Source organism: Olea europaea, chromosome 13, assembly GCF_002742605.1.
Source record: "Olea europaea var. sylvestris chromosome 13, O_europaea_v1, whole genome shotgun sequence".
Classification (NCBI taxonomy): Eukaryota; Viridiplantae; Streptophyta; class Magnoliopsida; order Lamiales; family Oleaceae; genus Olea; species Olea europaea.
Window position 1 is genome coordinate 5,168,453 of NC_036249.1, and position 10,812 is coordinate 5,179,264.

At 31.5% G+C, this 10,812-nt stretch overlaps 1 protein-coding gene across 1 annotated transcript; it reads right to left on the bottom strand.

Moving 5' to 3' along the window:
- Positions 1-5,424: 5,424 nt before the first annotated feature.
- LOC111408353 (probable phytol kinase 1, chloroplastic) lies at positions 5,425-9,629 on the bottom strand. Its single transcript, XM_023038121.1, has 7 exons — positions 9,547-9,629; positions 6,658-6,742; positions 6,436-6,533; positions 6,207-6,338; positions 5,984-6,099; positions 5,799-5,913; positions 5,425-5,705 (listed from the first exon to the last, which is right to left on the bottom strand). Exons 1-7 carry the CDS (start codon positions 9,627-9,629, stop codon positions 5,507-5,509), a joined length of 828 nt encoding a protein of 275 aa, XP_022893889.1. The 3' UTR covers positions 5,425-5,506.
- Between the last annotated feature and the right edge of the window lie 1,183 nt (positions 9,630-10,812).

The following is a 10,812-nucleotide window of genomic DNA, read 5'->3' on the forward strand; positions in this document are numbered from 1 at the left end:
CTTTGTTGTCGAGTGTCAATTGGATGAAAAATTGTTTGATATTTAAACCGTCTAATAGGATAAAGTCACATGACAAATTGTAAACTAAAGTGTATATTATACTGTACAAGTAACAAGGTGAAAATCTTTTAGGTGAAAATTTTTGCAAATAATTATAAAATAATATTTAATTTACTGTTGATAATCACTTAAGCGTGCTTTAGTCAACGATTGCGAAAAATAATAATAATTTAATAAAAGTCGGCATGTCTATATTTATGCTGAATAAGGTTAAATGAAATTGGACGGTTTTCTCAATAATAGGTCGGACAGCTTGCTTTACTAGCTTTTCAAAGTAATAACTACAATATAAAGGGCCTGTTTGATAGTAATTTTGAGAATTGATTTTTTGACCATTAGAGAGAGAAATGGGTCTCACCCGTGAGTAAAGAAATAAAAAATGATAGCTGATTTAGGAAAGTAACGATAAAAAAAATTAATTTTTTTGGGTGAAAAATTAGAACCAAACAAGGGCAAGGTCGGGAAAACTGTAATAGAAGTCTTCGATACATTTTTTTTCTGTGTGAACCGATTCTTAAGCCTTAAATATTGGCAGCTAAATTCTAAACATTTCATTAATGTGATAGAAGTAGTCTCAATGAATAGAGTCCATTCAAATATGCAACAGTCCAAAGCATGTGATGTTCTATTAAAATGGTTATCGTGCATATGTAGAAATAGTGAAACAAGATCCTCTATTAGACTGGGGCCCTCATTCTATTCTCAACCCAATCCATTCTTCCATGCTTTATCGTGTGATTCATATGTTTTCCATTTTTTCATCCATTCTCCATTTGACTTATTAGAGTGCATTCAATGTATTTTAAATTGTGATTTAGATCTTTAAAACAGTCCAAAATATTTCTATTGGAGAGATGTCAAGGAAATGCAAAGTGCATTTCTCGACAGAAAAAATGTGGGACCGACAAGAAAGAAAGAACTATCAACCCACTTGCATCCCATTTTTTAAATCTTGTCGTTCGAGTATAATTTGAATTTAAATCCAACAAGATGTAAAAATGATTTTAGAAATGTCAATTTACGCTCAATTTTATATCATCATTAGAGATGCTATTATAATAATATACAATTTATGCAACATTTTAGTGCGAGGCATTGTCAAATATCAATAAAATTTCATACAATTTGCATCGTTTTGTGATCTTAATATCTATCGTGCGGCAATAGTTGTTAGAGTAATGCTATTCGCTCTAAGTGGCATACATGTGACAGTTTATTATTTGATGCACTAATGTGATATATATATATATATATTTTTTTTGTCTTATGCATCAAATAACAATTATTATTTTCTTTAGTACCTATTAATATCGAAATCATTGTCAAAATATTATTCATGATGATTTATCACTTTTTAGTATTATTTACCTATTAATTTGATTGCATAATCGTATAGATATGATGATTATTGTATTTTATTTTTTGCAAAATTTCAACCCAACAATTATAATTTAAATATAAAAATAAACAGTTCAACATTGCACAATCAAATAGTATAGAAGATAATAATCATTAATAAAATAAGATTATTACCCGAGAGAGAGAGAGAGAGAGAGAGAGAGAGAGAGAGAGAATAACGTGGGCTGGGCTGGGCTGGGCTGGGGCTGGACTCTCTAGCCCCCCTAAATCCGTAACCAGGGTTAGAATTTTTGTTAGTAAATTAAAACCTTATATTTTATAAGTTTTAATTATCAACAACAGTAATCTGTGACATGGAGATCCAATCGACAAAACTTTATGAAATAGAATTTGCTAAAATTTGAGGCCATTTTTTAATCTGAGGTCTCCTCACTTATCTAGAGATTGAACCAACTTTGACTAAAGTTAGACACATGCAACTTGCACAGAATACACATTCAGGCTCAAATTCAAATGGATTACTTGTCAACGCATGGTTAGACAGTTTGAAAAATTAAAACAAAAACACAAAATCTTTTTTAACATATCAATTTGTCTCTTCACTTCCTCTTTTTCAATATGGTTAAGTGGCTTTACTCTTTTAAGATATTATGAGCTTTACTGAACAAATCTCTTATCATGAGTTGAGTTTGAACACAATTAAACACTCTCCTTAGGCATCATCTAACAAAAACCCTCTAACCAAATTATATTATAAACCACTTTTCAACGTAAAAAAAAACCTAATTATTGAGAAGAAACACGTGAGAAGTGAGAAAAGTAAGTACCTTGTTGACCATTCCAACCCTACATACCAACAAATGTTTTAAAGACAAATTTAATAATGGACTTTTATTGAAGTATCAAAGCCCTATAGAAACAAGAACTTCTCGAAGCCCTATTAGAAGGAATTGACATGAAAAAAAGAAGAAGAATAATCATCGAATTATTGATTAGCACTTGTGTTAGTTTTTAAGGCTTGTTTATAGTTTAGGACAATTTTCACCACAAAACAAACTAATATGATGGGTGTACTTTTTAAGGAAACTGCAACCACTCCATAGAGGAGAAGGGTGTGGATAGAAGTTATTAATTTTGCTAATGGTTTATCTGAGTATAGTCAATGGAAATCCTAAAAGCATTAATAAAATCTTGATTGGAGAAAAGGCTAATTATTTTATGAAAAAAGCCATGCTTTCTATTTATGTATTTGATTAATTACGTGGAAACAGCTTCTGAAGGTTCACCATTATCGTGACTGAAATTTGACCAATATGTAACAAATATTTGATTCGTCTGATCAAGATTTTGACATAAAAATTGTAAGTATATTGTCGAACATATTTTTAGTGAAGACGAAGAACTCAAATAAAAAAAATCAATTATCAATTTCCTAATTTATTAAAAATCGCCCTATTTAATACGAATTAAAATCTAGATTTTAATTTATATTTAAACACATATTTTATTGGATCCACAATTTTTAATTGCACATTTCATCAATATTTATCAGGATCTACTAAAAATTTGATTTTAATCATCATCAAACAGTGGCCTAATAACAATGAAAATTTGAGGAAATAAAAGTAGGTATAGGATGTAATTAACAATTTGTTATTTTCTAGGGGAAAAAAGGGATTAAAGAGAGGCCCACATAGGCCATGGACTGGACACACAGGCCCAAGAACGTCCCGCCCGTGAGTGGTACAGCTTAACGAAAGTAAGAGTTATAAAATGGACTGGACTGCCTCTTTCCGTTCCTGCTCTACTCCACTATAAATGGGTAGAATTCTTGTTTAGAATTAGTTCCGTCAAATTCTTGTAAAAATTAGATCGAACCGAACCGTGCTCGTCACTAACTCTTTCATTTGAGACGAGCGTTGGAATTTGGTTTAAAGATTGAAATTTTTGGTTAAGTATAAATATGGAAAGTGACATTGTATCAACTTCAGTCAAATATTCAGACTTGATCCGATAGTTAAATTATAAATGTAAATGTTCTAACTTGTTCTACTCGTCGAGTAGATCATCGTAATATATTTAGAATCTCAAAAGCAATTTCGGATGAATGAAAAATTGCTGTCTAAAGTTGAAAAAAAAAAAAGGAAAAATTGGCTGGGAAATTTACCTAACTCTATCGCTTGCTTAGTGCTCGAATGACAGGCGAGCGAAAAGTTTCTATTGAAAAAATGATGCTGGCGCTCGAGCAAGAGACCAAAGATAGCAAGGGATGCTTCACTTTGTAAGGTTGCGGAGTTTGGGGCGTGTCACTTCACTCACAACCCCTCCTTTTTTTATAAATAAGATCATTTGGACGTCCATTATGCATCACATATCATTTGCATTGAGCATTATATATAAAACTATTGCAAAAACTCTTAAAAATCATTTTCTTGTGGAGAAGAATTTCGTTAGAGGCTGTTGCTAGTGGTTTAAAGTGCTTCTACCACAAGTTGTATCCGTTTTATCGTGAGACACAAGTGTCATAATCCATTAGTACCTTTGCGGGACAATTTTGTATTAAGAAAAAAGTGTCAATCACTTGCCTTGGATTAATTTTTCTACTTTCTTTCATTCTTCTTCTTTTTCTTTTCTTTTCTTTTCTTTTTTTGTTTCTATTTTCATGGAGTTTAATTATGTTCGTGTGAATTAAACTTTAGGAAAGACATGAGAATCATGAACAATTTAGGAAAGACATTTTTATGAGTATTATTGTCTTGATTTACACCAACGACTGAAAGGTTCAAAACATCATATTCACCAATTAGCCAAGTAAATTTGATAGTATTTTACTAAGAAATGTTCAAAGTCGAAAGCTACCTTACCTTATAGAGTGTTTTTTTGCTCTTTCTCTCTACAATGCATCATACTTTTGCATAGCATGAACATATTTGAATTTCCATTCATTTGGGGTTTAAAGATAAAAAATTTTGGTTAAATATAAATATGGAAAGTGATTTTGTGTCAACTTCGGCCAAATATCAAATTTCATCCAATAGTCAAATTATAAATATGAATGAGAAATTGTGTTCCAAAGTTGGAAAGAAAAGAAAAAAATTGACCGAACAACAGGTAAGCAAAAAGTTTCTTTTTAAAAAAAACAACACTAGCACTTGAACAAGAGACCAGCGACAACAAGGGATGCATATCCAATATCATTTACATTGAGCTCTATGTCAAAAACTTTAACAAAAACTCTTCAAAAATATTTTTCTTATAGAGGAAAGAATTTCATTTGAGCTCGTAGTTACTTGTGATTTGAAATACTTTTACCACAAGTTGTATCCATTTTATCTAGTGTCACAATCCGTTAGTACCATTACAAGGCGATTGTCTTAAAGAAAAAGTATCAATAACTTGTCTCGACCCCTATTTGGGTTTCATTATTTTAGATTATAATGAAAGGAATAATAATTTTTTGAAGAATATGTGGTTGAAAATAAAAGATTTTTTTTAAAATTTACGTGTAATATTATTATATTAAAGAATGTTTGATTGATAAGAAGAAAGAAAAAAATAAATTTTAATTTAATGAGGGCCAAACATGAGCTTGGATAATTTTCTTACTGTCTTTCATTGTTCTCCTTTCTCTTTGTTTCTAAATTTAATTACGCTCCTACGAATTAAACTAAATCATTATTCTGAATACTGACGAACAATCATTTCCCTACCTATATTTCCCAACAAGAGGAAATAAGAAAACTAAAATATAGGATATAGCATGGCCAGACATAATGTCCCTTGTTGACATGTACATCCCCCTATGAGTACAATCATAGTCCAATAATTGAAGTACAATACAGCAAATATTTGGCAAACAGCAGCGACACTTTTTGACCAAGAAAATAACAGTTTTTTCTCCTCTGGTAAAGTAAATGTGCAAAACAAAGAAAGTCGAACTACCACCCATTAACAATAAAACTACACGGGTGGCATATGTTTTGCTAAAGGAGAGATGCATCCAAAGATATAAACAAATATGATGAAATTATTAATTTGCAATAGTATTTCGATACACATATAAACATGAAATAATAGCCTTATGGCTTCACGAGATTCCTATATGACCAAAACTAAAAAATGCAATTACCATGCTTGCTAAAGGAACAGAGATATTATCGTCCATTAATCCTCCGGTTGGAAGGGACTCTACAACAGTTGCCACAAATGAAACCAAAGCCACCGTTTCTATTGTCTGGACCCAATCCAGCTTAAAGTATCCGAGGATTGAAAAATAGTAGAGCATCCTACAATCACAAGTGACAATGGTAGAAACGTTGAGGACCAACATTTTAAACATATATGCTAGGAAAAAAAAATGTTCTAAAGTTCATACATACCCGACAGAAACTAGGAAACCAAATAAAAACATTGACACACTACCAGCCCAACTCTTCTGCTGATTGTAAGGAAGTTTTTGCGAACCAAATCTTCTTCCCACAATGTCAGCAATACCTACAATTCGGCAAGTTGGAAGAGTTCCATGGAAGTATACAAAAGTAGATTCGTAAGGCAGAGCTCTTACCATCCCCACCGCACATCATTGCCAACGAAATCACTCCAATAGGAGAGTCACGCCAGAAGACAATTGCACATAGAATCAATACTAGAACATAATAAAGAGGACCTCTAAGCAATTCCCTGTAAAGAAAATGTTGACATCATAGATTAGTATATATTACAAAGAATCACTTGTTATTTGACAGGAAATTCAAAGAATGACAAAAGTCAAGATACTCGAGAATTACTCAGGCTTTCCCTCCCGGGTAACTGATTTGACGAGTACTTCATCAGTAGCCAAGGAAAGACCATGTATCAAAAGCCTTAAACAATTTATAAGAGGAACTAAAGAAGCAAAGTAGCGAGCTCCTGTCGATGTGCTATCTAAGATCAAAATATTAAGTTGAAGTTTTTGATAACATAATTATTAATTAACAAAAATGCAGACTGTAATCTCTCCAACGACAAAGCAGGTACCTGAAAATTGGCCAGGCAGCCAAGAAAAGCAATCCCGACAATATGTGGACCAGTTTCCTGCTCAAACTCTGTACAACAAGCAGAGGAAAAAATAGATATCAGCAAGAGAGGAAGGATAGTTAAAAATTAAATTGCACGAGATAATTGTTTCATATAGAAGAGTTTTGCAAATTCTAATTTGAAAATAATTATCCTCCTCTCTTTACAAAGATGCAAACTGACAGGCAAATCTCTCAAACTGATATTCAGTGTTTCCCGTTCAGAATGACTGTTACTGATATCTAGCACGCATAAGAGTTCATCTTTTCTGAAAGAAATAACCTTAATTCTGACATTTTTAAAATGTCACAAAGCCGAGAAGCACTATTTAGTTTACTTATACATGACAAAGGAGATATTAACTCTAACCGTAAAAAGTTTATTCAAGAACACTATGATCCTTCATGATTTATACATCATTAGATTAGATAATCGGATAATAATTTTCATGCACTTGTTAAGATATTCAACTTTGTTGCTCTTATATTTTTTCCTTTTTATTGTTTGGATAAGACTATCGATTGGGTACCCAATGTATATGACATCATAATTCATAGCGGTGCTGGTGCTAAAATCACATTATTGTTTTGACTTCCAACATCATGCACTCCAGTGATTATTGTCCCATGGGTTAGTTGCACCAGTATTGACAATTTTTGGATAATATACTCATGGATTGTGTGCTCAAAATGACCTACTCTGGTGTAAATCTTTTCCATGTCATGCTTTGGTCTCATACACAGCAGTTTTCAAAGAAAAATTCAAATCTATGTTTGCTAAAATTAACTAATTGCATGTTTTTCTATAGTTTCACTTCGACATTTTAGTTTAATCACTATCTGAAAAATCTTTATCCCACTCAGGTGTTGGATTTTCATCTAATTGGCTATTAATTACTTATATTTTGGGACAAATAAATCAAAATTCTTGTAAGCCCTAAAGTAGCTTTTAATGTCCTCAAAAAAATTACTATTAATAGGAAAATTTCAGCCTTCCCCTTCTGTTCTATTGGGTAAAATTGTCAAAATACAGACATATTTTCCACTTTGCAGTATCCAAATATAGTCCAAGGACAGAGCAGAAAATTTATCACTCAATTAGTATCTTCAAAAACCAGATCTGTCTTTCAGTTTCTGTGCACCCAAAACTATCATCTCAATTTACTAACACACACAAGGTATTTTTCAGCACACACTGAAATGCACATACATGTGCAATGGAAAGTGAAGATACATAGATAAAGGCACGTGACATGTTCCAAGTTAGGCTGTCGAAAGTGGCTATAAGAGCGTGCACCGCCCATCACCAAATGAAATCAGTTTTTATTGATACATATTTATCAAGGAAAAAAAATCTTCATCTACATTAAACAAATAATATAAATATTAAAATAACTTATAAAAATTATTATAAAAACGACGATGACACAAATATTTCTCATTTTCAAAAATTTCAAAATTTTTTTCTATATTCTACACATTTCACACTATAATAATATAATAAATACAATACTCGTGCAACGCACGAGACGAAGACTAGAATGGTTATAAAGTGTGACAATTTTTGGATGATGTGTAAAATTATTTTATTCGAAAAACATATAATTGAAAATGAGTTTGAAAAAAAAATAAGTTTTTAAATAATGAATCTCAAATAATGGCATAATATATATACATGTTCTGATATAAGATTTATATAAATACATGTCTAGATGTAGGGGTGCCAATGGATCGAACTAACCCCACTCTATGAATGAGCTATATTTGATCTGTATCCACAAACTAATCTCGATTCGATTTTTTGGTGCATAGATTTCTTGGGTTGAGTCAAACTGTCAAAAAATTGAAAAACTAAAAATAAAACAAATTTTGCGTACAAGTTGACTCATGGAAAAAAGGTGTCCAGTTAGGTTCATGGTTAGTCTCAAAATGAGATTGAACCATCCATAGATCCAGCGGGACGAATTTGCCAACAACTCAACCCGTTTAGCAGTTGTATCTACATGAGAATTTATTTTTATTTCAAAAATATAAGACATCTGGTGACATTATTGAATTATAAAAAGAATGACTAGAAATCAAGTTTGAAATTGAGAGTATATTCATTAGACATTGTCTCTAATTAGTTTAGATTAGAATCTCAATTAACAATTACTTTTAATTACAAATTTAAGGGACCGACAAATTTTTTATCACACATTTTATCAATTTTTATTGTAGTACTAAAGAATCTAATTTATACTGCATTGTCATTAATTTTATGTAAATGAAAAAGTTTTTCTATTTATATGCCACTTAAATAGCAAATTAAAGAATACATTTAATATGCTATTGAAACTTTATGTGTAAATTTAGAAGTATGCTGCGTAGAAATTTCACTAGCAATGTTGTGATTTGGACATAAAATATTCATTTACTTCAGTTTCATATTAAAAAAAAATATATATCTTTAATAAAAAAATTAGATTGAAGGAAATTATTTATTTATTTATTATTAAATAAATAGAAAAAAATGACAAAAGAAACAAAAGAGATGAGTAGATAATAGCTTTTGTAATGGTAAGTGACAAGAAGATTCAAGCATGTTAATGGTTTGTGACATGGATTGCATGGATAAAATTGTTCAAAATTGGTGAAAATGACGTTCAGCGCCAAGAAAGGTAAAAATAGGGGCAAAAATGTCAAAAAAATGAAATGTATGGACGTTTTCCACAATAGACATGAAAGATAGGGACGTTTTGTGCCAATTACCATTTTCTTGATCATCATCATTTGTAATAAATTTTAACCGCGCCATTAATAATAGGGAAAATTGTAGCGGAGGTCCCAAACCTTTTATTTTGTTGCAGAGTGTACCTTAACCTTTCATTTTTGCGATCTCAGTCCCAAACCTTTCACTTTAATGGCAACCGGAGTCCAAATGACGGATTTCGTCCAGAATGTTGTTAGTCAATACCGAAACTGGAATTTTGACTCAAATTGTCGAAATAACTGAAGGTTAAAATGGTAAATGAACATTTTCTATAATATCTTCACCAAACATCATAAAGAACATATTCTCTAAACATCCCACCTATCCCATCCCAATCCAAAACCAATCACCACCGACCACCACCCCAATACACGCGATGCCGCACCACCCCCTATAGCCACCATCAATGCAACCACCCACAAAATTAATTTTTAGTATGTCCTAATAATATGCCTACTAGAGATCAATTAATTTTTGCTCAATATTTTTCCACCAAAACTCAGTGATTTTGGTAATTCAATTCCACCATCTCTATTTTGGGTCTTAATTTTTTTTTCTTGAAGTTGATGAGGAGCTGCCTGTCAACAACACCACCTTTAGGAGAACTAATGGAGACGGGGGCAAGGCAAGTTAGCTTCTTCTTCAATGTGACCAATTTACCCCTATTATTTTGGATTGAATGCAGATCTTCCAATGAACACTCTTTTTCTGGCTATGAGACCATTCTTAATTTCATTTAGCATTAGGTTCTTGGTGCAGTATGATACGGTGCGGTGTGGCAGTCACAGGCGGTACTGTAATGGCGGCAATGTGTTTGCAGTGGTCAAAGTGATTGGGTTTGGTTTTTGTTTTTGTTTTTGATTTTGGGGATGGAGAGTGAGATATTTGGAGAAGAGGAAGTACTTTGGTGTTTTGCTAATTTTTATATAATTATTTGAATTGTTTTATTTTAGAAAAAATGTTTATTTATCATTTTACCCCGCATTTAGTTTGCCATTTTCAGTCAAAATTTCAATTTTGGTGTTAACTAACGGCATTCTGGATGAAATCTGTCATTTGGACTCTAGCTACCGTTAAATTGAAAGGTATGGGACTGCGGGCACAAAAATGAAAGGTTAAGGTATACTCTGCAACAAAATGAAAGGTTTGGGACCTCCGGTACAATTTTCCCTTAATAATAATAGACGAACGAATTAAAATAAAAGTACTCAAAATGACATATATTAATTGAACATATATGGGATGAATATATGAATTCCGATAATTAAATTATGCTACTAGGTCGACTTCTCCGTACCATAATTTCGAGATTCAAAATTTACTATGTTGTTTTCAATAACATAATTTCATATTTTCTTAAATGTGGTATTTTTATTAATTATATTACATTTTAAAAATATATGAAATAATTTCATATTTTCCTAAACAAAATGTAATTATGTATGTAGTAGTAAATCGAATAAATAAATAATTTTTCAGTTATATAAATTGTTAAAAATAAAAGAAATGAAGAAAATGACTAAATGCTGTTCATTTGATGTAACTTTCGGTGTAATGAGTTGGAGATAATTTTTAGTTTGGTACAAA

Excerpts from the sequence above, each read along its gene's own strand:
- LOC111408353 (XM_023038121.1), bottom strand. The coding sequence starts at position 9,629 with ATGGTGGCTATAGGGGGTGGTGCGGCATCGCGTGTATTGGGGTGGTGG. Across the intron at positions 6,743-9,546 it reads TTTGGATTGGGATGGGATAG|AAAAGATGAACTCTTATGCG; the intron begins GTGGGATGTTTA and ends TATTTCTTTCAG. Across the intron at positions 6,100-6,206 it reads ACCCGGGAGGGAAAGCCTGA|GGAATTGCTTAGAGGTCCTC; the intron begins GTAATTCTCGAG and ends TTTTCTTTACAG.